The sequence below is a fragment of the Hyaena hyaena genome, unplaced genomic scaffold (assembly GCF_003009895.1).
Source record: "Hyaena hyaena isolate Hyena2069 unplaced genomic scaffold, ASM300989v1 scaffold_100, whole genome shotgun sequence".
NCBI lineage: Eukaryota > Metazoa > Chordata > Mammalia > Carnivora > Hyaenidae > Hyaena > Hyaena hyaena.
The window spans coordinates 946,788-973,785 of NW_024080732.1; the positions used below are offsets into that span (position 1 = coordinate 946,788).

General features: G+C 42.0%; 2 protein-coding genes and 1 pseudogene across 7 annotated transcripts in view; 2 read left to right on the forward strand and 1 right to left on the reverse strand.

Moving 5' to 3' along the window:
- The first annotated feature begins 9 nt into the window (after nucleotides 1-9).
- Nucleotides 10-13,934, forward strand: VDAC3 (voltage dependent anion channel 3). Of its 2 annotated transcripts, XM_039235610.1 has the most exons (10): nucleotides 10-115; nucleotides 2,861-2,929; nucleotides 3,649-3,698; nucleotides 4,898-4,900; nucleotides 7,411-7,563; nucleotides 8,390-8,442; nucleotides 9,997-10,224; nucleotides 11,502-11,652; nucleotides 12,902-12,959; nucleotides 13,396-13,934. In XM_039235610.1, exons 2-10 carry the CDS (start codon nucleotides 2,863-2,865, stop codon nucleotides 13,485-13,487), a joined length of 855 nt encoding a protein of 284 aa, XP_039091541.1. In that variant the 5' UTR covers nucleotides 10-115; nucleotides 2,861-2,862; the 3' UTR covers nucleotides 13,488-13,934. The 2 variants fall into 2 exon arrangements, with proteins under 2 accessions (XP_039091541.1, XP_039091542.1); XM_039235611.1 differs by lacking the exon at nucleotides 4,898-4,900 and having other exon boundaries at nucleotides 11-115.
- On the forward strand, nucleotides 2,190-2,326 carry LOC120234033 (annotated as a pseudogene).
- A 9,012-nt stretch (nucleotides 13,935-22,946) lies between the features above and the next one.
- SLC20A2 (solute carrier family 20 member 2) overlaps nucleotides 22,947-26,998 on the reverse strand; it is a 106,657-nt gene continuing 102,605 nt past the window's right edge. For all 5 annotated transcript variants that reach the window (XM_039235591.1, XM_039235588.1, XM_039235592.1 and 2 more), the window contains one exon: nucleotides 22,947-24,462. In XM_039235591.1, coding sequence (XP_039091522.1) covers nucleotides 24,298-24,462 — 165 coding nt within the window. In that variant the 3' untranslated portion in view covers nucleotides 22,947-24,297. The remainder of the gene's footprint in view (nucleotides 24,463-26,998) is intronic.

The window sequence follows — 26,998 nt, forward strand, 5'->3', positions numbered from 1 at the left end:
TAGGGGCGCGCAGGCGCCGCGGGGAGTGTGAGGCCGCGCAGGCGCGGACGGCGTTGGTTAGAAGAAGACCTTCAGCGTTGCCCTGGCGGAGCGGTGACAGGCCTTCTGGTTGGAGGTGAGGAGAGCCGACGCTGTGGGCCCGGCAGCCGGCAGCTGGGCCGAGCTAGGCCGGGCGTGGGTGGGTGGTGGCCCGCCACGGAGCTGGGAACCCGGTGGAAGGCGGGCCTAACGGAGGGCTCGGAAGGGAGAGAGGAGCGTAACGGGGCGCGGGCCCGATTGGGCCGCGGAGGGCAGAGGGGGACCTTGCTCCCCGGGCCGCCTCAGGTGATGGAGCCGCAGCCCTGGAGTGGGGAGTGGCGCTCGGCATGCCGAGCCGCGACCCTCTCCGCTCCTGGTGGGCCCACAGGACTTTTCAAAATTTCCAGGCGTCGGGCCAGAAAGGAGGTTGGTTTCTAGGGAAGTTGGATCCTCGAACCCCAAACTCACCCCCACGCCCCCCACCCCGCCCCCGCCCTCAGCTTCCTCTCTGGAATTGTCCAGTATCTGGGGAGCTCTCACACTCCTTACCGCCAAAGACAGGATCCCATACGTGCAGCTGAAAAAGAAACGAGGAACAAAAGGGTCTCTTTACTGTCAAATTAGTAATTGTGTAAAGCAATATTACCTAATTAACGCCCCCCACCCCGCCTGCATCTAAAGCAAACTCGTAAGGTTGTGCATGCCAACAAACAAGTGCATTTTGTAGAGCTAATAGAAATCTGCGATGATAGCCTTGTTCCCGAGTATCGTGAAGTCTCTGTGCCTTCTCGATTTTTGCTTGATCATACCAGCAGTGCATTACCCATCAGAATCATAGGCCTGAAAAAGTAAGCTTGAACTAGGCAGAACTGAGATCAGTTAGTAAACTAAACCTGCCACACTCCTTGCAAAGTGTCTGGCAGTGGTTTTGAAAAATAAAGCAAAATTCTAAAAGACTGTAATTAGGTGGATGTTTCTAAACATTTAAGTGTGTATTTTCTCTTGTCAATAGATGATAATCCAGACTGTTGCCTTAACATTTCTGTTTGAATATATAGTGTCTGCGTTTCTATACTTACCTCCCCAAATTTAGACTTCTGGCAAAATTTGAACAGATACCGGCATCAGCTGAAATAATAGTCATTAAGATCAAATTGTAATTGGCAATATGTAAATAGTCTAGAATCGATCCTTTAAATACAAGGAACTGAGTTGTAAAAATAATTGTCCTGGAAGTGGACTCTGAAACCCTGTGGTTTAGAACAAAATTTTATTATGGTATGAGTCAGTATATTTATACTGGCTCTTTCCCCTTTACTGTACTCTTTCCTTTATATATATGTATATATATTTTATATTATACCCTTCCTTCTCAACATATAATGTCTTTCATATTTGACAGGTTTAGGTTAAGGAACAAATTTTAAGTGAATTCACTTAAAAAGTGCATCATATGTGTATATTGGGTTTAAATATGGTATAGGCAGACACTTAGCAGGAGGACAGATTAAGAGCCAGGATAAGTATAAGTAAATATTAGTTTGAATGCGTTGCTAGTTCAGGCATAGTTAGTAGTTGCTTACTGGGCTAGCTGGTGCTCTGGATTTTTCTGGCCTATGAATGGGGCTGATGAGACTGCTTGGGATGAGATGGTTCTGCAAGTGGTTAGACATGGCTGTTGAGGCTGCTGCAGGAAAAGAGTTCCCATTATATAAAGAGGGCAGAGGAGTGGTATGCTTATCAGTGTAGATAGAGCTTCTGAGAACTTTAATCTGAGGGCCATATTGGCAGTAGAAGAGCTGATGAATACCAAGCAGCTAAGATGAAAAGTGAAGGCACCTTTGGTTTTTGAAAGCTTTAACTTTAGAGCATACACCAGTTTTTGGTAAGCAGAATTATTGCAGATAGAAATTCTCCTGCTTCTAGTTAAGATTATAGATAGATATTTTTTTTACAATTTTGTTATCTTTTTTTAAAAATGTTTATTTATTTATTTTGAGAGAGGGAGAGAAAATCCCAAGCTGACTCCATGCTCAGTGCACAGCCCGACATGGGGCTCAATTCTACGAATCAGAAATCATAACCTGAACAGAAATCGAAAGTCAGACACTTAACTGACTGAGACACCCAGGCACCCCTATATAATTTTATTTTTAAAAGAGCTTTGAGAGACCACGTCTCAGCCTTTTAGGTAAGATTAAGTGTAGTATCTGTTCTTATCAGTTTAAAAGAGCTTTGAGAGAGGACGTATTCTAGATAAATACATTTCAATTAGTGCGGTAATTCTTATTTTAAGAGCTGAATTTTAGAGTGGCGATAATGTTCATCTTGAAGATTTTTAATGCATCTGTTCTTACAGTTCTTTAAAACAATTTTACCTTGTCACTTTTACCTTGTCACTTTATGTAGCTCTTTGGCTTTATTTTGTATATTTATATATAAAATAAATATACTTAAATATATATATATGTTGTGTGTATGTGTGCATATATATTTTATATATGTTTTAATTATATATAAATTATATATATTATATATATATTCAATTTAATATAGCATCTCCTTCAGCCTGTGAGAAATTTCTTTTCTTTGAAATGCAGTCAGAAAGATGACCTCTGTGAATTGCATGAAAAAACCCTTTTATTCTCCAGTGTTCTGAAAAGTTCTTTGTAAAGGAGCAGAATGCCTTCTCCTAACTTTGCGTGCATTAGGGTGTAAGTCTTAATGATGCAAAGGAAGAGAAGACTGAATACCTCTTCTCACAGGGCTAAATACTAGGACTGTGGGTGAATAAACACTAAATGGTTATTTTTATTCCTTTGTCCTCATTTTTCTTTATAAGATATGTGTAACACACCGACTTACTGTGACCTAGGGAAGGCCGCCAAGGATGTCTTCAACAAAGGATATGGTAAATATGCTCTTGTAAATTTCCAGTTTTGGGTAAGGGTTAGTGTTGAGTGCTTGCTATGTGCAAGATAGTGTGCTGGTAAAATAGGGTTAAGTTAACATTAATCCGCTTTACAAGATTTAAGGGGATAACTATCAATAGGTTATTAGACGAGTCTTTAGAGGTAGAGTGAGTCCCTTATAATTAAAAGCAATTATATACATATACACATACATATATATGCATATTTAATGTTAGCTGTAAGATGAAATAACATTAGTCTGTAATACTTATGTCTCTCCTCGCTAGCCTTGGGGACAGTTAAAGTGGGGGGTACATTTTTCCTCCTCCAAATAATGGCAATGTTTTCAGGAGTGTGAAGACACAACTTTTGACTTCTTTGGAGTAACATACATTCTTTGATTCCAAATGGACATTTATTTTTTTTAATTTAATGTTTACATTGAACATTTTTATTATATACATTTCATTTTTCTTATTAATTAGTATAGTTATTTAAGTTTATACTTTTTTAAGCATAATGTTTTCTGATAATTTTTGTTCTTTGAGGGCTTGAAAATTATACTCATTTCATTATAATTCAGTTTTTAATGGAATTTTTACCTAATGAGAATAGTGTGTATTTTTCATATGGAAGGACCATTTTCGTAATTTCTTAGTTGTAAAAACTGTAGTGAAGGTCACATTTTATATGTTAATGTGTTTTTGTGTGTGTTTAGGATTTGGCATGGTCAAAATAGATCTGAAAACCAAGTCTTGTAGTGGAGTGGTGAGTACCCAATATACATATTTATATATATATATATATTTTTTTTTTTTTTTTTAAATATTTATTTATTTTGAGAGAGAGTGAGCAAGCAGGGTAGGGGCAGAGAGAGCAAGGGAGAGGGAATCCCAAGCAGGCTCTGTGCTCTTAGTGCAGAGCCTGACACAGTGCTTGATCTCATGAACTGTGAAATCATGAACTAAGCTGAAATCAAGAGTTGGACACTTAACTAACTGAGCCATCCAGGCGCCCCCCTTCCAACATATTTTTAATAGATATAGCATAATTCACTTAAAGGAACCTGTTTAAAATTGTTTGGTCTGGTTGTGTGAATCAGCATACATTTGGTGCTATGCTGTCTTACCTACAGTTTTGTCGTACTCTCAGATTTCAGTGAGCAGCTTCCCTGTAGCCCCTAGACAATCCAGGTTGAATTTTGTGTTTGTCATAATAAGAATATGCTGAATCTTACTCTCAGGACATATAAAAAATATATTTTTTTGACATATATCACAGCTTTATACTTTCATGAATACGTGTATGTGCACTAAATACTTTCATTATAATGGGTTTATGCAAGTTTTATTGCCCTCTTACAAAAACAAATTAACTTTAGTCTCTAAATCTTCATGATTAATCATAACAAATGTAGAAGAAATAAAATGCACATAGAGGATTAATCTACTGTTTTTATTGATATTCATAAAGTCTTTTTTACTGGAAGTTATTTATATAGTGAAGGATATAGGCATATTTTCAAAGTGTCATTAACCTGAAGTTTTATTTAGTAAATCTGGCAAATGAATTATCTTTACATTCACCTCATTCTCTGATTTCTCCTCATTGGCAGCATCTCTTTTTGGTATTTACCTATTGAAACCAGTACGAATTTGATTTCTGGATATAATTTAGTTAGAATGGCTAGAGGCATGTGGAATTCATATGATACTTTGTCTCATACTCCATGTAATCCTGGTTTGTCACTATCAGTTTTTCCCTGGGATTTCCTATTGGTAAATAAATATATATGCAGCTGCCTACTAGGATGGGCATATTGTTATATGGTTCTGCTAAAGTAGAAAAATTATACTCACTTTGAATAGGGTTTCAGAACTTGCTCAAGTTAGGTTTGTGTTGCAAACATCATCAACTAAAATTTTATCTCCCTTTCATGCTGCTGTGGTGTGGGACTATTCTTTCAGATGGTAAGAAAAACAGCATATTTGTGTGCTTGTTTTTATGACTGTTTTTGGTCTCTGGTACTGATTTAGGATAAATTTCATCCATTGCTCCAATCAGATATTAGGTTGTACTTAATATTTTTATTATATGCCATCTATTTAATAACATTTTTATGGTGGTTTTGTTGCTCATTTATTATAGAGCTATAGATGTTATATGCATGTTATAAATGTATTTTGCAGTTTGTTCTAATGACGAAATTAGAGAAAAACTGACGCACGTGTGAGCCAATACTAATTTTTTAACTTAGAAAACTTATGGCCTTCTCTTTGAGATTTGTACATCTGGTATTTTAGACTTTTGAGAGACCTTCAAAGTAAGAAATGATGGTGGTAAACAAGGAAAAAATGTAGACTAAATACACTTTTACCGTAGTTTTGTGTGTGAAGTTTTTCTAACACTAAAATTGAGGTGTATATTTGCTATACTTTCAAGTTTATGAGACATATATGTAAGAAAGAAAACACTGGATAGCTGGATCTACTGAAAGAAAACAGTCACATTAAGTAATCGTGTAGACTTTTAAACATGACTAGTGTTTTGTCATTTTGTACTGAGGCCTTGCCCCACAATGTGCAGCATGATACTCTCTTGGAAAACTTCCTGCATGGTGTTGATAAACAGATCATAGTTTCCCAGTTGTCTCATCAGCCTCTAGAACCAGATGTAGGGAGCAGGGTATTTGGTAAAGGGAGGATTCCTGTTGCGGGCAGTGAAACAGAACTGCTCAGGGCTGGCAGCATTCATCACTGTTGGCAGTTTTTCAGAAATGTGCTCTAAAAACAGGGCCAATCAGAAGGTTTTTTTCTTGACAGTTCATAGATTGTCAGTGACAGGTGTTGACTGTTTGCTTCCTTTTAGAAGGATATCTGTTTCCTATTGCTCATTGTCATATGACTGAAAGGACACCTACCGAGGGAGGACGATATATTTTAAGATGTTCATGGTAACTATTTGATAGAAAACACTTTAAAAGGTAGATGAGGAGAAGGGAGAAAGAGGGACAAGTTATAACATTCCACTTTGTTGTGAAAAATGGGTACATACTTTCAAATACTGAAATCGTTTATACCAAAAATTTTACAGATAGCTTTAAAAAAAATTTTTTTTAACGTTTATTTATTTTTCAGGGAGACAGAACGTAAGCGGGGGAGGGGCAGAGAGAGAGGGAGACAAAGAATCTGAAGAGGTTCTGGCACAGGCTGTCAGCACAGAGCCCAGTGCAGGGCTTGAACTCCTCATGACTGTGAGGTCATGACCTGAGCTGAAGTCAGACATTTAACCAACTGAGCCACCCAGGAGCCCCTTACAGATATGATAGCTTTGTGGACCAAAGCAATAAAGTTTTCATAACAGTGTGAATGTACTTAATGCCACTGAACTGCACACTTAAAAATGATAAATTTTATCTTAGGTGTATTTTACCACAGTAATAATTAAAAACTTTTTTTTTTGATGCAGTGAAGTTCTGCATCAAAAGAGGATAGGGTAGTTTTGTCAAATGTTTGGGAATTTTTAAGGACTTTAAAATTAACTAATAGTTTAAAAGATATGATAGAGAATGGATAATAATCTTTTTCAAGTCTTGAAAGTAAAATGTTTAAGATTCAATATTTTTGTGTTTTTAGTAAAGGAATTTATTTTCAGTAAAGATATTCCTTTTATTATTTTTTAAATTTATTTATTTTGAGAGAGCAGGGGTGCACACATACAAGCAGGGGAGGGGCAGAGAGGGCAAGAGACAATCCTAAGCAGGCTCCACTCTGTCAGCACAGAGTCCGATGTGGAACTTGAACTCAAGAACCATGAGACTGTAACTTTAGCCAAAACCAAGAGTGGAACACTTAACCAACTAAGTCGTCCAGGTGCCCCAAGATATTTCTCTTTTATTATTTATTTATTTATTTTTTTAATTTTTTTAATGTTTTATTTATTTCTAGGAGAGAGAGAAACAGCGCGAGCAGGGGAGGGTCAGAGAGAGAGGGAGACACAGAATCTGAAACAGGCTCCAGGCTCTGAGCTGGCAGTCAGCACAGAGCCTGACACGGGGCTCGAACCCACGAACCGCGAGATCATGATCCAAGCGAAAGTCGGACGCTTAACCGACTAAGCCACCCAGGTGCCCCAAGATATTTCTCTTTTAAAGAAGAGAATTTAAGGTTTCCATTTTAGTAAGAGACCATATCGAACAAGAAATGTCAATAAGAGAGGTAGAATAATGGAAAAATCTGAAACTGCTTAAACTTTAGAAATGAAAAAGAAAGAAGGAAAGCAGGAAATAAGTTGCTCTAGGAAATAAGTTAACTATATATAAATCTAGTAATTATGTATTTATATATTATCTATATATAAATATATAGAGTAGATAAAAAGTAAACTATATTGGTTTCCAATGCATTGAACACTACTTTCTGAAATAACTATTTTTTGTTTGACGTGCTGATTTTAAAGTAATTATTTTCTTGCTTATCAGGAATTTTCTACTTCTGGTCATGCTTACACTGATACAGGAAAAGCGTCAGGCAACCTAGAGACCAAATATAAGGTCTGTAACTATGGACTTACCTTCACCCAGAAATGGAACACAGATAATACTCTTGGAACAGAAATCTCTTTGGAGAATAAGGTAAAAGAAAGTATTAGAAGTTATTTGTAGGTTAAATTTATCTTGCAGATAAAATGATCTGTAAACCCCAAATACAACTTGAATGAGATCTTATAACCTGTATAGTAGCCATATTTTTTCTTTGCATGTGGCCTTCTCTGGTATTTTACATTTCTAGAAAGTAAAGCGTTGTTTGTGAGTACATGATTATCACATTACATCTTGGTTCTGACCAGTTCTATTTATAACTGAGCCTCTCCTGGTAAACCAAGCTATTTACAGTGATTTTGTTTGATTTTATTTGTAATCAGTGCAAAATTGGCTCCATAGAAAAATGTTTCTAACTTCTTTAATGTTTTCAAACAGAAAAATGTATCAGATATTTGTCACATACAAATATTTGCTATGTACAGGGCAGTATTTTTTGAGTGTCTACATGAACATCATCATATATCAATAATGTATATGTGTAGCTGAATAAAGTACTTAGGTTGGTTTGTTAAATGTCAGGTTATCTCATTACAGTAATTTCAAGAGCGTATCAAGATATTTGGTTGTATTGGATGTTGTTGTTGTTTTATTGCAATTAATGTTATTGGCTGTAATAGATTTGACCTACGGCTTAAACCTGTATTTTGGTAAGAGAATCGTGATGAAACCTGGGAGTAAGGGGAGAGGGAAAGGAGACAGGGAAGGATAAAGAGGTAATTTATTAAATAATTTAATATTTGGCTTTCTTTAATGATTTTTTTTTGTTTGGAGTTAGAGAAAACTTTACGATTGGTTTCTTGGGTCAAAAGAAGAATAGAAAATTACTAATTGTTCATTTTGAATCTTTATTTTTCAGTTGGCTGAAGGGTTGAAACTGACTCTTGATACCATATTTGTACCGAACACAGGGTAATTATCCAAACTCCATTTCCTGTTTTTGTAGTCTTTAGGGATAGAGAGCTTTAGAGCAGGAATTGCAATGAAAAGTTGAGATGCAAGAAGAAAGTAGGAGGTTGCTGTTAGGAACCCCAGAGACCTTGTATGTGTACTAAAGAGAAAGGACGGCTTCCTTGAAGCAGAGTGAAGTATCGATTTGAAAGTTGAACAGATGAACAAAAATATAAAGCTAGTCCAACGAGATACATGGTAGGAAAAATTTAGGAGCTAGAAGGGCTTGAGACTAGATCTTTGTTTCTTTTTTAAAATATTGTATTTTTAAGTAATCTCTACACCCAGTGTGAGGCGCAGACTCACAACGCCAAGACCAAGAATCACATGCTTTACCAACTGAGCCGACCAGGCACCCTGAGACTGGATATTTCTTAAGCTCTTCTAAAGATTCACGAATGTGGTATTTTGCCGAGAAGTTAATTTCTTAAGAATAACAGTGTAATCTCCTGGCGCTGGGACATCATACACAGTAGTTCTGCTGCTGACGTGCTTTCTTAGCCTTTAAAAATCCTCCAATTTTTCTGCCTCAGTTTCTTCATCTGAAAAATGGGGATGGTGTTGTTTCCTGTGGGCTGCTGCTAGATAAAGGCGGAGTGGCATTTTTCCTCAGCTGTGATAGCATGTGTGTGATTCCTGTCACACACATTCCTGTCGTTCAGTTACCTTCCAGATAAATATTCTCAGAAGAAGCCTGGTTAGAAGAGGACAAGGATTATTAAGAACCGATGTCATGTTTTCAGTACTGTCCTTCAAACATGTACACTTCTCGGGTCGCCTGGGTGGCTCAGTCGGTTAAGTGTCCAACTTCAGCTCTGGTCATGATCTCACAGTTCATGGGTTCGAGCCCCGCATCGGGCTTTTGTGCTGACTGCCAGCTCAGAGCCTGGAGTCTGTTTCAGATTCTGTATCTCCCCTTCTCTGACCCTCCCCTGCTCATGTTGTTTCTCTCTCTCTCAGAAATAAAAACATTAAAAAAAATTTTTTTTTAAAAATATACACTTCTCTTCCATCCCATCCATCTGATGTTGTCCAAGGAGAAAACACTTACCCTAAGGAAAATAAATATGCTTACTAAAGCACTGTAGCCTTTTTAAAAAAATGTACTTCTCTTTGAGAAGTGAAGTGTGTCGAGTGTTATGTTTTATAGCACTTGGGCATTTAAAAACATTTTTTTAAAGAGATTTGGTTTCTCATGAATATATACATACTCAGATTATTAATTTGGTACAGAAATACCTTAATTCCTTTTTAGACTTTTGTTAATGCTTTCATGTTAAATTCATCATGAAATACCATAGCATTTGTACTTATAGGGAAGAATAGGTTAAAAATAGAGTATGTATTTCTAATCCTAACAAAACTATATTTGAAGAGCTAAGTCATTTGAAACTTTACTATATGTATACCATCTACCAAATAATATTTACATTGGGGGCAGGAGGAGATCATTCTTACTCTAAAGATTTCTAGAAGTCGTAGAAACTCATGTTGTTTTCACTTGTTTTTTTACAGAAAGAAGAGTGGGAAATTGAAGGCCTCCTATAAGCGGGAATGTTTCAGTCTTGGCAGTAATGTTGATATAGATTTTTCTGGACCAACCATCTATGGCTGGGCTGTGTTAGCCTTTGAAGGTTGGCTTGCTGGCTATCAGATGAGTTTTGACACAGCCAAATCCAAACTGTCACAGAATAATTTCGCCCTGGGTTACAAGGCTGCAGATTTCCAGTTGCACACCCATGTGTGAGTGTTTATAATTCATTCCTCCTTTAGTACTAGTGCAGTCGCCCAAACAGATGGTAGCTGTTAGCATGTTGAGAAGGTTAGGAATGAGGTACCTGCATTTAATGTGCTTTCGTGGACATCCAGCCTCACTGTACCATTTTCCTAGTCAGCAAAACATTGCCGAGGTTAGTGCACTTGGTACTGTGCGCTGATAGTAACTGGCCTCTCAGCCTGTACCCCAAACTTTAGGAAGATCTAGAATCTGTACAAGAACCACTGGGGTGGAGAGAGCCCAGGACACGGGTCATCTGCTAATATAAGGGATCATTTGGAGATACTTCTGCTTCCTCTGGTTCCCTGCTCAACCTGGCAGTATCTGTAAGTAGATCTGTTGTTTGGATCATGAAGAGCAACCACCTAGTTGACCTGAGCAGCCCAGAGCATCCTCAGTAATTCTGTGGAGGTTTTAGGTACCCATGGTCAGAACCCAGCCACCCCTATTGCATTCAGAAGAAGCAGAAGTCCTCAAGCAATCCTGGATTCAGTTTTGTAGGCTGCATCCTGTTGGTTAAGTGAATTTGAACTTTTATATAGTATTTAATATCTTGGCCTACTGGACACTGTTAGTATATCAGAAAGAAAAAGCAGAGGATAAGCTAGGTGTTTTTGAAGTCGTGTAAATTGCCCTTCACTAGACATTCCAATTCACTGAAATAAAGTCAAGCAGTGGTATCGACAGTGGCATTAAAGTCGATAAGGCAGTATTATCAGGAAAACCATGGAAAGTAGGGACTAAATTCTGGGACGCTTTGAAGCAATAATGTAGGTACTTTTTAAGAGAAATAGGTATTGTGGGCGGGGCGGTTTTCTGACGCTAGGATTGTGTCTCAAATGAACTTCAGAATTGGCTTTATTCCTGCTATTTATTGGTTTGCAGAATCTTTATTGAACTCTACTTTTAGGTCTTTAAATTCTTTGAACATCTCAAAGACTTATATAGACCGTATTTACTGATGGTGTCTGCCTTTCTTCATAATTGAATTTTGTCTAAGAAATTTACATCATGGAGGAGCTGAGTAAATGAATCAGATGTTAACTACATTTTAATCAGATGGTTATAAATCACATAACTGGATTTAGTTCCTTGTTTTGTTTGGTAGTCATTTATACCAGAAGTTTGCTGAAATAGGTATTTGCAAAATGAGATCCTTGTCCAGATAGTCTTAGAATTTGTTTCCATATCATAAGAGTGGCACAAGCTAGATATTTATGACTCTTTTACACCATGAAAACAGGAATGACGGCACTGAATTTGGAGGGTCTATCTACCAGAAAGTTAATGAGAAGATTGAAACGTCAATAAACCTTGCTTGGACGGCTGGCAGTAACAATACCCGTTTTGGCATCGCTGCTAAATACAAGCTGGACTGTAGAACTTCTCTATCTGTAAGAATGTGCTGCGAGGTTGCATGCACTCTTAGGGTTTCAGCTGAGTTGTAAATGAAAGTTGTAATATGTTGTTGTGCACATGTTCTCTGTTAACTTCAGTGAGTGCTTCTTGTGTAGTGAAAAGAGTGTCACACCTCACGTCCTGGAATGTGGGTTCTAGTCCTGGTTCCTCCTGTATTTGGCTATTGGCTGACCTACTGAAGTCATTTTTATGTCTTTGGCCTCAACATTTTCCTATCTGTAAATTCATAGGATTTGATTACTATTCCTGTGGCTCTTAGTAATTGTTATTTATAATGACACTTATTTAGCTCTTAAATTTCAAGTACTGTACTAAGGGCTTTATGTATAGTATCTCATTTAATCTTCCCAGCTACTCTTGTGAGTAGTATCTCCATCCCCATTTTATAGATGAGGGAACTGAGACTTGGAGAGATCAAGTAACTTGCCCAAAGTCACACAGTAAGTGACATTGTCACGATTTGAATCCAGATCTTCTCATCAGAGTTTATGTTCTAACTACTGTCAGAGGTTGTAAACTGTCATCTCAAAGATTTCGGTACACTAGGGTGTTTGGCTGTGCAGTGTTTTATTTTTTTATTTTATTTTGTTAAGTTTATTTACTGGGGTGCTTGGTTAAGTGTTTGTCTGACTTTGGCTCAGGTCATGATCTCGTGGTTCATGAGTTTGAGCCCTGTGTCGGGCCCTGTGCTGATAACTCAGAGCTTGGAGCCTGCTTCAGATTCTGTGTCTCCCTCTCTTTGCCCCTTCCTCGCTCACACTCTATCTCTCTCAAAAAAAATAAATAAAAGTTTCTTATTTTAAACAGTGCACGTGGAGGAGGGTCAGAGAGAGAGAAAGAGAATCCCAAGAAGGCTCCATGCTGCCAGTGCAGACCTGATGTAGGGCTTGAACTTATTAAACCGTGAGATCATGACCTGAGCCGAACAAGAGTCAGATGCTTAACCAACTGAGCTATCCAGGCACACCTGGCTGCACATTGTTTTAAAAAATTTGTTTGAGGCCTTTACGCATGCATCTCAAGGTCCCTACTATCTCTACCAGCCCTATTAACTGAGGAGACATACATTTTTATTAAGTGAATTTGCAGTTCCAGTAATCTTAGATTGGGCCGAAGGTGCTTTAGTTTTGGAAATCTGGTGCATGAAATGGTGATTGTCCTGGTCTTACATATTATGAAGTTGATTGTTTTCTAACCATTTCTATTTCATCTCCTGATTCTTAGGCTAAAGTAAATAATGCCAGCCTGATTGGACTGGGTTATACTCAGACTCTTCGACCAGGTGAGTAAAGGAATTAATAACAATGGATGTGGGGTAGGAGGTGATGGAAAAATAATGAAAATAATGTATAAAACCTACAATCAACTGTAGGTTGATTCAGTCCATTGTGTAACAATTTGTCATACAAAGTAAAGCAGATCAAGTGCTTTTGTTTAAAAATTAATTATATATTTCTAACTAGGTCACTCTGGCTTGTGAGTTTGGTTGATCATTCATTATTCTTAACCCTGAACTCCAAATCAAGTTTGCTGTGATTGTGCTTTGCTTATTGCAGATCAAATGATTATAGGTAATCCTGCTGACCTAGTGGTACCTGTAACTCTAAAACCCAGCTGTAATCCATGTCCTTGACTCCACCTATGTCCCTTGCTTCTAGAAAATGAAAATTTGATTATAATACTTGTTACGAGTGATTGTGGTATTTTCTTCTTCCTAGGAGTCAAACTGACCCTATCAGCTTTAATCGATGGAAAGAACTTCAATGCAGGAGGTCACAAGGTTGGGTTGGGATTTGAACTAGAAGCTTAATGTGGTTTTGAGTAAAGCATCTGATTTGTTCCTGGAGGTGAAGCGAACCCACTATGTTTTGGCCTTAAAATTCTTCTGTGAAATTTAATAAGTGTGAACTTTTTATTCTTCCAAAGAATTGTAATCCTCCCCACACTGAATTGAAGTCTAGAGATCGCAAGTCCATCCTACGGGAGGTACTTGAAGGCATGCCTGGAAGTTGTCATGTTTGTGCCACATTTCAGTTGAGTTCCACAGTGTTATTTTAAATGTGTTCCTCAGCGACAATGTAATGTCATGTTACAAAGGAAATGACCCAACCCTCCAGTTTGTACATCACGTCCTGCATGTCCCACACCACTTTTTCATGACCTTTTAATATATTGGTCTCTGTGCTATAGTGAAATCTTTGGTTTTGCATCAGAGTAAAATAAAATAAACCCATCACATTTGGAACATAATCGCTCACCTGGCCTGCTAGCGATGGTTTTCTTCTATTTGGTGTGATAGGTTTTGTTTTGTACTCTCATAGGTGTTGGGATTTAGGTCTAAAGTGCCGTTGCCTGTCCCTTCCGCCCTCTGCGCCGGGCTGAGGAGTGAAGCAGCGGGTTTTGTCCTGCTGGGCCCATCGGTTGGGATGCTTGCTTCCTGTTGCCTGGAGCAGGACCGTATTGGTAGTTTTGTAAAGCTTCTGAGAAAGAGTGGGGGGTGCGGCGAGTGGGCAGAAGGGCGGGCACAGGGAAGGAAGCGTGCAGCCGGGGAGATGCCGCAGGGAAGACACGTCTGCGGCTCCTCCCGGGGCCCCAGGAAAGTGCTTTCGATTACTGGATCGGGAGAAACGACAACCCCAAAATGGAGATACCAGTTTGGGAAAAAAAAGGAGTAGGCTCTAATATCTGCAGGACTTACTGGTAAATAGCGTCCTCCCTAAAAATAGAACTCTTTTTGAGATCTTTTTTTTTTTAAAGCAGTATATATGCTGGTCGCGACAAATTCAGTCAGCTTAGACACCACAGGTGAAAATTCCCCTTCCTCTCTCCAGTCCCTCTTTCTTCTGCCACTTCCAACAGCTCGACGTATATCTTTGCAGATACTTTGCAGTGTCTTTAGAGATTACATAAATATATATATAAGACATCAAAATGCGCTTCTTGTTTTGCAGTGTGCTTTATTTATTTGTTTGTTTTTAAGAAATCTCTGCATGCGATGTGGGGCTTGAACTGAGAACCCCGAGATCAAGAGTCACACGTTCCAACCAGCTTAGCCAGCCAGGCGCCCCACAATGTACTTTTAAATTTAACATGTCAGAGTCCTTTTTCCATTTGTTCGTATAGATCTGTCTCATGTTTTTTCTTATACTTGAGTATAAATGTGGTATTACTGAACTATTCTTTTTACTGTATTGAATTTTTTGCTTTATAAATAATGCTGCATTGAATATCTTTGTGTCGACTTCTGTAAACATTTCCATAGCAGCATGACCCTGTAGATCTTTCTGTGATGGTGAAAATGATGTGTCTGCATTGTTTCATATGGTAGCCACTAGAAACGTGGAGCTGTTGAGCATGTGAAACGTAACTAGGTCATTGCAAGACCTCAATTTTTAAATTATTTTTTTAAGTTGGTTTTGTTTTGTTTTGTTTTGTTTTGTTTTTTTGAGAGATTGAGTGAGCAGGGGAAGAGCGGAGAGAGAATCCCAAGCAGGCTCTGCACTAATAGCATGGAGCCAGACATGGGGCTTGCACTCAAGAACTGTGAGACCATGACCTGAGCCAAGACCAAGAGTCAGATGCTTAACTGACTGAGCCACCCAGGTGTCCCAAAACTCATTTAAAAAAAATTGTAGGAGAGATGGGAACCTGGGTGGCTCAGTAGTTAAGCTTCTGACTTTGGCTCAGGCCATGATCTCACAGTTTGTGAGTTCGAGTCTCATAATAGGTGACCCGCGTCGGGTAAAATATGAGCCCCACTGCAGGTAAAACATGAGCCCTGGGTGACCCTCTCTCTCTCTCTCTCTCTCTCTCTCTCTCTCTCTCTCTCTCTCTCTCTCTCCCTCTCTCTCTCCCTCTCTCTCTCTCTCCCCCCTTTGTGCACTCATACCCTCTCAAAAAAAGATGGTTGTTTGGTTTTTTTTTAATTTTAAGACATCTCTATGCCCAACCTAGGGCTTAAACTCAACGACCCTGGATCAAGAGTTGTATGTCTACCAACTGAGCCAGCCAGGTGCCCCAGAAGAACTCAGTTTTTAATTCTGTTTCATTTTTATCAAATTTAAATAGCCACCTGCGGCTCATGGCTGTTCTGTTAGTGCAGTTCTATAGGCTAGGCTTCCAGAAGAGAGATTGCTAAGTCACAGGACATGCACATTTGATTAGTAGTATAAAATTGTCCTCCAGAAATTTTATATCAAGTTCTGTTTCTACTCTTGGTGGTTAAGAAAACTCATTTCTCCACATCCTTAATAGCATTGAATGTCATCAAACTTAAAAATGTTTACCAGTTTTAGAAGTAAAAAATGGTGCCTTAATTTGTATTTCCCTAATTGCCAGTGAGATGGAGCTGTTTTCATGTATTTACTGATCATTTATAATTCTCTGATTTGCCTGTTTGAGTCCTTGCTCAGTTTCCAAATGACTGATCTTAACAACTAGACAGTTGCTTTTTGAAAAATATTAGTGCTGTAAGGTATTTTCCCCGCCACCACCAAAGATTATCACTACTGGCACTCAGATTCCAACCACCACGTCTCATGTTGGAAAATATCTACCAGCCACATGATGTAATTTGATTTTCTCATTATCTTTGTTAGTCGAACCCCATTACAGGAGATAAAGTACCACAGGACAGGAAGAGGGGTATGCAGCAAGTTCCTTCTGTCCTGTGGACATCTGTGTCTAACTCTGGCGGAACCTCCAGGTTGGCGAGGCCGCTGGGGGGAGGGGGTTCCGGGGGGGGGGCGGGTAACTCCTGCTGTGTGGAGTGGAGCGGGGAGCAGGCTGCCGTGTTCCTGTAGCTCTGGGCATTCTTCTCCTGTCTAGTGTTGGTAAGCGTGGGGGGTGGGACTGAGGCCAGAGGGCAAAGGGAGATTCAAGGAAACACTGATGAGAAAAACCCCTAATTAGTAGCTTAGTCATTTACATTTATGACTTGAATTAGGTGGGAAGGAGATTGCTGTAGGTTGTGTTTTTTCCCTTTCTTGTGCTACCTGTCCCTTTTAAATTACCCATTATTGCAGAGCTAAGGAGTCAAGTTTGTTTATTGACAGATTAATCTAGATATGGACATAGGTGGTTTAAATTTCACCCTTTATTCAGTAGTTTTACTGAATGCTATGGCTTGCTGGGCTGTGTTCTAATACGTTCATCATTGTGGGAGTCATTCGCTCGTAGCAGAAAGAAAAACACACTTTTTGAGCTCATGTGTCAGGTAGTGTAGTGGTCACCTTATATGACATAATCTTGTTAATCCTCATCACCGTGACTGCAGACATGCTGCGAGTCCAGTCGTCCAGAAGAAGAAGCCATGAGAGGTGGTTCTAGGATGGAGCAGTGCATTGTGGGTTCTAATGGTGGAAGTTCTCAGTAGCTCCCTCTTTCCCCATAAAATGCCCGCAAGCACCTACCCCTCGCCTGCCGCCCACCAGCTTTCTCGTCTTCCCTGGTCTTCCTTGCCTTTCTCCTCAATTAGCCTGGCACTCCTAGGGCAATCGTTTATTTCACTTTATTGAATTTTTAAGTTGATTCATTCAGGACACTGCTAGGTGCCTCAGTGGTGCCTTTTGAGCCTTACTCTCAAGGTAACTTACTTTGGCCTTTCCCGCAGCCTGTGAGCTTTGTACCTGGGAACTGAGAATGGACATTCTAGTTTACATGTATTCAGTGTCAGTGGATTCTTTGCTTCGGTGACTCCCCTTTTAGGATTTGCCGTAAGGGGATTCCTCTAAGAGAAATCGTTAGAGGTGCTGATTGCAGTGTTCCTTATCAGAGCAAATGTGTAGGGGAACGGTAGGGGAATGGTTACGTGATGGCATGTGTATGCAGCACATGGCACATTCTTCATTAAAAGTCAGGTTTTTGAAGAATAATGACCATTGCAGATTGTTCACAACATATTAGATAGAAAAAACAAAGTAAAAAACGAATCTCAATTTTATTTTTTTAAAGGTATATGTTAATACAGGAGAAAAATACACCAAAATATTAAGATTCTTTATCTTGGGGAGGTGGGATCATGAATATTTTTTTCGAATCATGAATAATTTCTATTGATTTTATACTTTACTACATTTCTGTGTTTTTCTAAAGTGAATTTCGTATTTCTGTAATTAGGGAAATACTCTTCTAATTAATACTGTTTGAAGAGGCAGCGGCCCTGGTGGCAGCATGCAGGCCGTGGCTTGTCTGATAGGCGGTCAGTGTGTGCTGCGCCCCTAGTCTGAGGGGTCAGGGAGCCCCAGGGCATTGGCCAGGGCAAGAAGAACACCAGGGGCTTCTACCCCCTTCAGGGGAGTTACCCAGATAGATGATAGTATTGGTGTTACTTGTAATAAACTAACAGGCATGAGTATTTATTAAGTTTAAAGAGATCAAAGTTTACACATCACATTTTATTTTTTAATTTGTAAAGATTTTATTTAAAATTTATTTTGAGACAGAGTGAGGGAGAGGGCAAGTGTGTGAGTGGGTGGGGAGAGGGGGGAGGAGAATCCCAAGCAGGCTCCGCACTGTCAGCACAGAGTCGGACGCAGGGCTCACACCCACGAACTGTGAGATCATGACCTGAGCTGAAATCAAGAGTTGGACACTTAGCTGACTGAGCCACCCAGGCGCCCCTGAAGATTTTATTTTTAAGTAACCTCTACACCCAGCGAGGGGCTCGAACTCACAACCTCAAGATCAAGGGTTGCATGCGTCACTGACTGAGCCAGCCACGTGCCCCGACACATCGCATTTTAAATATTACTTCTGCAAGAGACCCGGAAGACCGCATAATGCATTGCTAATCCATCTTCATACTCTGAGCACCACTGCTTAAGGAACAGGGGGAGACCATAATGTTGCAAAGTTTCATTAAGTTACTAAGTGTCCTTGGAAGCTCACCACCAATGAATGTGGCCAAGCCTCAGGGTCTAAACCTTGGACAGGAGGAGCTGTAAGAGCTGAAGTGGCTTCTGGCCGCCCTGCGGCGCTATCTACCTGCACACACATGAAGGTCGCTGTGTTTTCCGCACACGAAGGGCCCCCACCCCGCAGCCCCTTTCAGGCTGTAGCCTCCGAGGGCTGGTGCACGCTTTGTGGGCTCTCTGGTCCAGCTCCCTCTGCCTGTTTCCCTTTAGACTCAACTCCCTCTTTTCTTTGGCCCTCACTTAAGTGTTGACACCCAGGTTCTGTCCTCAACATTTTCTAACTCTACACCCTGGTTCTGTGTGAGTAGCTTCTCCAGGTGCCATCTGCCTGTTTTCGGAGGGTCTGATACGCCTCGGGCTCCTCAGAATGAACTGCATTCTTCCTCACTCAGGTTTCAGATTGTGAATTAGGACAGGCTGTCAGTGGATGGAAGCCAAAGGCTGCATCTTTCGATGAAGGCTAGTTGGCAGGACAGTCCTCCCCAGCTCGGGCTGAGGGGAACGGGGGAGGGGGTTCTTGTGCTTCCAAGGGGAAGATGAGAGGAACGAACCCCGCCGTTCCCCCCAGTTCGTTCTTCCCAAATGCACCATTCACGTGCACTCCCTTGCCCCTGGCCTAGGGAACATACGGTAAAGAGGGGCGGAGCGTGATGCTAAAGGTGGGCCAGTCACGTGGAGGAGACACCGAGAAGGGAGCTCAGCATTCACGGTGTGCGTGCTTTTAACCACAGGCAATCCCCACCTCCTCCCAGAGGTTGGGCTTGTCCACCGAGGACACAGCCAAGCCTCGAGGTGTAGGGTGAGTGGAGTGTGTGCTTTGGCACAGCTCCCAGCCATCCCCACGCATACACTGCATTCAGCCCTCGGACGTCACCGGTCCCATCTTCCTGACAGCTGCCTTCTAAAGCTCTTCCCAGAGTTAGCGCCGTCTAAGAAGGGCCCCTGCCTCACCTCCAGCCCTTCCTGCAAGCTGCCTGTCCGAAGCTCTCCCCGGATAGTCTGCAGGCGTCTGAAACTCACCGACTCTCACACGGAACAGTGCTCCCACCATCCACGTTGTACTTGGAGTTTCAGTGAAATCGCTGCCTCTTCCGCGAAAGCTTCCCCAGGGTTCACACCACGCTGTAAGGCAGTTCTGTTTGCCCGCCTCCCCTCCTGCCCGTGAATGCTTAGAAGCCTTTTTGTCTTCTTACCTCCAGTAGGCAGGCCAATCCCTGCCACATGATAAACACCCAGTGGATGTTTCCTGAATGTATGAAAATGAGCCCTCAGGTTTGTTGGCCAAGTCCTGTGGATTTCTGCTACCCACTGTATGGACTGAGGTTCCCCTTCCGCAAATACTCATTTTTTTCTGTGGCCATCGAAGAAAAAGATACATTTCTAGCAACTCTTTGAATTATGATACTATTCTGTGAGGCGACTTCACCTGCAATTTTTAAAGGATTCTGGGAAGATGGTCCCAATTGCAATTACACTGGACCCCACTGGGTGTCGCTGTTGTTGCTGCTTAGAGGAGATGATGGCCCAGCTGTGGAGGCCGTACCTTCTGTCCCGCAGGTCAGTCTTTCTCCTTCCTTTTAGCACCCTATGCACTCACACTTTGGAATGTCTACATTCAGGATTTGCTTTACCCTCCACATGTCAAGCCTTGGAGAAAGGCAAGGGAACTGTCCATCCCACTGCAGCCCAAACCCCTTTGGCTCTGTTGGGTTCTCGATTTGTTCTAGCCAGTCTAGACGGAGTCATCACTCTTGTCGAGCCTGAAACTCCTTACTTTAAATCATGAACTCCTCATGTTTCCTTTATAAAAACAGGCTGAATAAACCTCTCGCCTTTTCTTCCTAGGCTTTCTTCCAAGTTCTTAGTCACCTGGCCGAGTTCCTTCCGGGCACCTCCTCCCAGCCCTACGGCACTGTCCTTTTTCTAGAGATCACAGTTGTGGGCAGTCTGACGGCTGCTCAGAGGAAGAGCCTGGACGGGAAGCCCGGTCCTCTGACCATTTGGCTGCCTGCACTTATTCCTCATTCTGTGCCTTAGTTTCCCCAGTGCCTGGCCAGCTCCAGGTATTCCAAAGACTGGTGTTCCAATGTAGGGGGGTGATGGAGTGTGGGTGACTTCCCCCTTTTCTTCCTAACATGCTTCAGGGTTGTTTCGTTGTCTTCTTAATAATAAAGGATGAAGCGCTAGGAAAATATTTAAGAGGGTGACGATCCAAGCACAGGGCTCCCTGCCCTCTTCACGACAGTTCACCCATATCCTGCAGGTCTCACCAGTCGTTTTCTTCCCTCACCAAGCACGCAGAGAACCTTTCTTTTGGTCTCCTTTGTCTTGTTCAACTAACCGTGGCTTCTTTGCTATTCGTTTTCTCCATCTAATTTAATGTCTTCCTCTAAGCGGCCCACCTGAGGGGCGTCATCCACAGAACGTGGTCAGTGAACAACCACAAGGGAAGACGCACACTTGTTCATGGACCCCTATTCTGAGCCAAGCCTGGGGTGGCCCCTGTCACTCCACTGCCCCTCAGAAGTCCTTACAGCCCCACAGGAGGCCTCGGGAGTCCCCGAGCCAGGAACCTGGAGCTGGCAGGGTAAAGGCTGTTGTTGAAACCGGGGCCTGGTGCTCCCCGACGCCCGGAACCCCTGGGGCAGGAGCACTTCAGGGTCAGCCACAGACAGGGTGAGGCAGAACTCCCCGCCGCACCCTACAGTGCCCTTCGCACTGGACTTGAATAAACCTGTAACTGAATAAATTCACTGATGCCTCAGAACTTTACATTCCATTTTCGGAATCATGGATTTTTTTTTTTTTTTTTTTCTGCAGCTTATTCTGCGGAGACAGGACTTATTTTAAAAAATTGTCTTGTTAAAAATGAATGTGTTTACCTATTTGCTCAAAAGCTCCGTCCTTTTGGAAAGGCAGAAAATGAAGTCCCAAAAGGCCGTCTGGGGAGCCCAAGCTCGCCGTGCCCCTCGCCGAGGAAAGCGGGGTCTCCAGGGCAGCCCGCTCCGCCCCAGACAGCGAGGGTGATCTGGTGACAAAATCACAGTTAAGTTGCCAGGGTCTTGCGGGTTCCCCTGGCCCGGGGAGTGTTTGCATTTTTAGAGAGAGGCCGACTACGATGACGATGACTTCGATGATGACGACTTTGGAGGAAAGACTCCAGGTGGCCGGGGCAGGGCGCCCCTTATGGCGACCGCCTCACTCACTCCTAGGTGACCCATCAGACGTCACCTTCGTGGGGAGGGGAGGGAGCGGCGGCCTTGGTCAGGTAAAGGGCTGAGCTGGGGCTGAGCTGGGGAGCACAGGTGACAGGGTTGCATGCTTAGTCATTTGGAGGCTCAGTGTGCATGTGACCTTAGTCCGGCTTGGTTTCCAGGGCCTCCTCCCTGCGGCCCTGGGGCCGAGACCACGGCCTCAACGGACGCTGCTGGCGCGCTTGTGCTGTTTGTTCTTATAAATAAATTTAGGAGGAAAGCGAACTTCTTCAATCTATAGCTTTATCAGAAGAGGGTAAAAATGAAAGGTCTAGAATGCCATTTGCAAAGTCCCGGAAATTTCTGTGGAGGTGGACCTTTCCCACCTGGCCAGCCCGCCCGCCTCACCTCTGTTACCTGCATAGCTCCGGGAGGCAGGGGTGCAGAGGCTGGAGCAGTTTGCTTCGGTTTGGGGCTGCTTGAGCCAAGGAGAGGCTGGGCCTGTTTCCATTAGGTCCTTAGAGCTGAACATGTGATGACCCCCGCCCCCCTTCCCCCGCCCCAGGAGGCTGGCTGACTCCAGAGTCAAGGGGGAAAGCCTGGGCACAGAACTGTGATACACCCTTTAATAAAAATCCCACCCTGGGACACACCCTTCCGTCTGACAGGTCACGGCTGAAGGATCAATGTGGGGGGAGGGGGTGGGGGTGGTGCGTATGCACGCGTGTGTGGAGTGTGTACGCATGCGTGCTAACAGTGGCCATTTCAGGATGCCGGACTGCGTGAGCCATTTTTTCCTTTTCTTATGTATGTATAGTTTAAAAATTTTTTTAAATTCTTATTTTTGAGAGCGAGCGAGCACACGAAGAGGGGAGGGGCAGAGAGAGGGAGACACAGATCCCAAGCAGCTCCAGGCTCCCTGGTGTCGGCACAAACTGAGATCATGACCTGGGCAGAAGTCAAACGCTTAACCTTAGGCTTAACCTCAGCTGCCTGAGCCACCCGGGCGTCCAGCTCATGTACATTTTCTGCACAAACATGGAAGAGTCTTAAAATACGAAAAGTTACTTGAAAAACAGAAGTAAAATTACGTGGCTTTTATTTTTGTGGAAACTGAACCCAAAATAGGGTATAGGTATTCAGAAAAAGACTTCAGAGGCAAACTTTTGAAGGGCATTTTTTTATTATAAATTTAATATGGTTGATTAATGAAAAATCACAATGAAGTACCAAGAAAACGTTTGTCAATATAAAAATTTTAGCAGCATTTCCACGGTTTCAGGCTCTGGCATCACTCGCACTCCCTCCCTCCCGCTATCAGAACAGAATCAGTGGGACTACAGTAGCGCATCCGGATGTTCAGCTTAGTAAAGGCCTCAAGGAAATCCTCAAATCCAGTGTATTGTCTGATATTCCAACTCTACCCCCTCCTGAATTTCTAGACCCGCAAACTCACTCGCCTTAGTGTTTTAAGAATTCGGTTCTCCAGGCTGCGGGGGAAGAGGACGGGTGAAAATTTACACTGGACTTGATATGTGGTGTGTGGTCACGCATCCTCACGTACGTACATTCTCTACAGGACGACGTCGGGCCACCGCAGGGCTCACCAATAACTGGCGCGTGGTGGCGGTGGTGGGGGGCGGGGCGGGGCCCGGAAGTAGGACGCTCACGTGACGCGCACGTGGCGGGCGGCTGGTGCTTCGGCGTCCGCCCTGCCCGGGGGCAGGTCGGAGCGTGGCGGTCTCGCTACAGCTCAGATCAACAGTAGGATGAATGGGAAGGGGAGACGGACAATATGAAAATATAATACTGGCAAACTATTCCCCTGCTTCTTTGGTACTTTCCAAAAATTCTCTGATCGAAAAAGTATATGGGAAGCACACCATTAAAAAATTACAGTTTTAAGTATTTACAGAGGCAATTATGATATATTACATAATCAGTACACAGTATATGAACAAATTCCTCAGTGAAAGCACTTGTGAACTCCTACCCCACTATTATTCAAGAGCACACCCACGGACGTACACCTTCCCAAATGTGCACCATCCGTCCGGATTCACGCTTATCTTACAGTATATTCAATGGGAAAAATAGCACTTACCAACCTACACTTTCCTTTTAAAAGGTTCTTAAAATTGGCCACTGAAATCATTAAGTACAAAGATTTGTCGAATATTGAATTCTAGGCAATGTATCTCCACTCCCGTTTCGAGTATGTTTGCGATAATGCTATCTATCCTATGTATACAATGAATATTTAACATATAAGTAACTGCACCACGTTAGGTCACCACGATACCAGTTTAATGCACAGGATTATGTACAGTAGTTAAGTTAGCTCTGGAGGATGACTCTCTACAGTGTAGGTGAACCGTGTGGTTTGGAGCCATGTGAAAGGGACACGGAGAAGCTGGCTGGGACACGGCCCGTGCGCGGCAGGACGCGGGTAACGCCACCCACACGCACCCACACCAGACCACCCCTTGCGTACTGGGTGGAAGAGGCCAAGTCACACGTATGGCAGGATCCCGTACATGAGGAGAGCCATGATAGCAGCACTGAACAACCCGGCCACGGGGACAGTCACAAACCAGGCCACAAAGATGTTGCGGAAGAGGCGCCAGTCCACGGCTTTCCGGGAGCGGATCCAGCCCACGGCCACCACAGACCCCACCTGCGGGAGCACAAAGATTTAAAAGTAAAAACGGAGGGTCCGCGGATTTGAAGGCGAGACACAAAATCTACGTTCAACCAATGTAAATTGGCTCATCTCCGAGGGAAACTGAATTATAATATTACCAATTCCTTCCCCTCAATTTGTTAAAAGCTCTTAAAATAGTTTAGATTTTAGGTATAGTTACTTTAGGATTATTCTATTTAGCATATTCTGCTCTGTTTGAGTGGAACTTTAGCCCACTACCTGTATTCTGTTCTCTCTGCACTTAATAAACTATGGATGTTCCCGTTTTAAATATTCCACAGGCAGGATACCGCTTTCCACAATGTATGGCCCTGTTTTAATTACATAGTGAAATGGCAAAAAACGTATCCTTCTCTTAGAATAACAGCATCATAAATGTCGAAGCTGGAGAAGACCTCTGAGAATGTCCAATCCGCATCATTCATTTTACAGAGGGTAACACAGACCCGGAGAGGATTCGGGGACACCAGGAGCTGTTTGTAAATCACAGCAGACCGAGGACTAGAACTCAGGGCTCTTGATTGTAAGCTGGCTTCCTCCTCCATCTCAAATTGTTTGCAGTGTTTCTACTGTAGCTACTGTGACTAAGAAGGTAAAAAGCAAAGTGAAATAAAATAAAATGGAGTATAAATATTATTGGATCTAAACTGTCACTCACGCCTCACAAAATGACAAGCACAGATACTTGAAAATCGGAACGTTAACAAGGTTTTGAGTATTTTTCTAAACACTCACAGTTCATTTTATGGTTTGCTGAACTTTTAAAAAGGAAAAAAAGACTCAACTTTAAGTATCCTAAAAATGAAAATAATAAGAAAGTACAATGCCTGTAACATCTCCTGCCCCACTCAGGCTCTGGTGGGGCTCAGAATCTGACAGAATGCCCTTGACCATTTGTGAGGTAGATTTTCAGGATCTCCATATAACAGGCTTTGTCTCTATGGACCCTCAATACTCAATACTCCAGAATCAGTAACCTCCAATGCGTTCAAATACCAAGCAGGGTCTAACCACAGAAAAAAATAAAATCCAACACGTTAGATTGCTTGTGGATGCAAACTGGAACGCCAAAAAGTGGCACACTGAAAGGCAGTTAATTAGACATTTTGTCAAGCCAGGTCGTGATTAACCAACACGTCCCGGACAGCCACTAACCAACCTGTGGAAGGGGCCATCAGAACGATCGATTTTATTGAACTCCTTGGCCAGTAGCCTGTATGAACCTGGTAACCCTGCTCAGCAGTTCCTAGAACATGACAATCGAGAGTTTCTACTGCATAAGGTTCAGCTAGTTTCTGTGGGTTCTCAGATACGGTCAAATCTACAAACACTAGCTCCTGAGATGAAATTCTTCCTGTTGCTCAGTCTCTCCGGAGCACTGTCCTCTTTACTTAGCACCTTTTGTTCTTCTGGATTCCCTCAGGGGGGAGACCCTCAAGTCTCCATTTTATCTACGCCCTCTTCCTTGCTTAGAACACTTTTTACTTTTACTTTCTAGAAATCTTAAACATTTTTATTTATTTGTTTGTTTTTTGAGAGGGGAGGCATGAGCAGGGGAGAAGGGTAAGGAAGAGAATCTTAAGCAGCCTCCATGCTCAGCCCGGAGCCTGACATGGGGCTTGAGTCCACGATGATGACCTGAGCTGAAATCAAGAGTCGGACGTTCAGCTGTACTGAGCCACCCAGGTGCCTCTAGAACATTTTTTTTTTTAAAGCAAAGTTAAAAAATAATATTATAGCGAGTTTATGTAGTGGAGGGATGCACAATGACTCAGACCCCCACTACTATCCTATTTATGTGTTCCTTTCTTGTATTTTTTATCAATATACTTTTGTTTGTAAATTAATAGCGCACACGGTTTCATTTCTTAAAAAAATCAACATGACTGGCATCTTCCCATACTGCTCACAGCCTTTATGATTATCATAAAAGATGGCACACGCTTCAGGTGGATGTACTTTATTTTATTTAACCATTTCCAGTTTGCTTCCAATTTTTCCCTACTGGAAACAGTTACATGACTAATGTATTCATTCATATTGCTTATATTTAGGCTTAAAAAATAATATTCCTTGAAATGGATTATTAAAGGGGGCATTTAGATTTAGTTTTAGTTTTTATTCCTAGTTCCATACTAGTAAAGTTAACAATACAGGGTTATGTTAATTTCAGGTATACAATATTCAACAATTTAAAGGGGGCATTTAAAAAATATCTTGAAATAATTTGAAACTTAGGGAAAAGCTGTAAGAACTCCATATATCGTTTCCCCAAATTTACCAATTTTTAACCTTTTACCACAATCTATGAAGAAGTGTTTTAAAACTATTAAAATACTCTGCTCCACATCAATCTCCCTCTGTCCTCTGGCTAAAGACTCTGCAATCAGGACTTTATGACAATGGCTGAACACAGTAATTTACCAACTCCCCTCCCCGTGTGTCAGAGGGAGTGTTACCTCTCCTACTGCATTTAGGATCGTAATACATCCGGCCAAACAGTTTTATA

Coding starts and splice junctions, on each gene's coding strand:
- VDAC3 (XM_039235610.1), top strand. CDS start 2,863: ATGTGTAACACACCGACTTACTGTGACCTAGGGAAGGCCGCCAAGGAT. Junction 7,564..8,389: donor AAATCTCTTTGGAGAATAAG/GTAAAAGAAAGT, acceptor TTTATTTTTCAG/TTGGCTGAAGGGTTGAAACT. Junction 10,225..11,501: donor TTCCAGTTGCACACCCATGT/GTGAGTGTTTAT, acceptor CCATGAAAACAG/GAATGACGGCACTGAATTTG.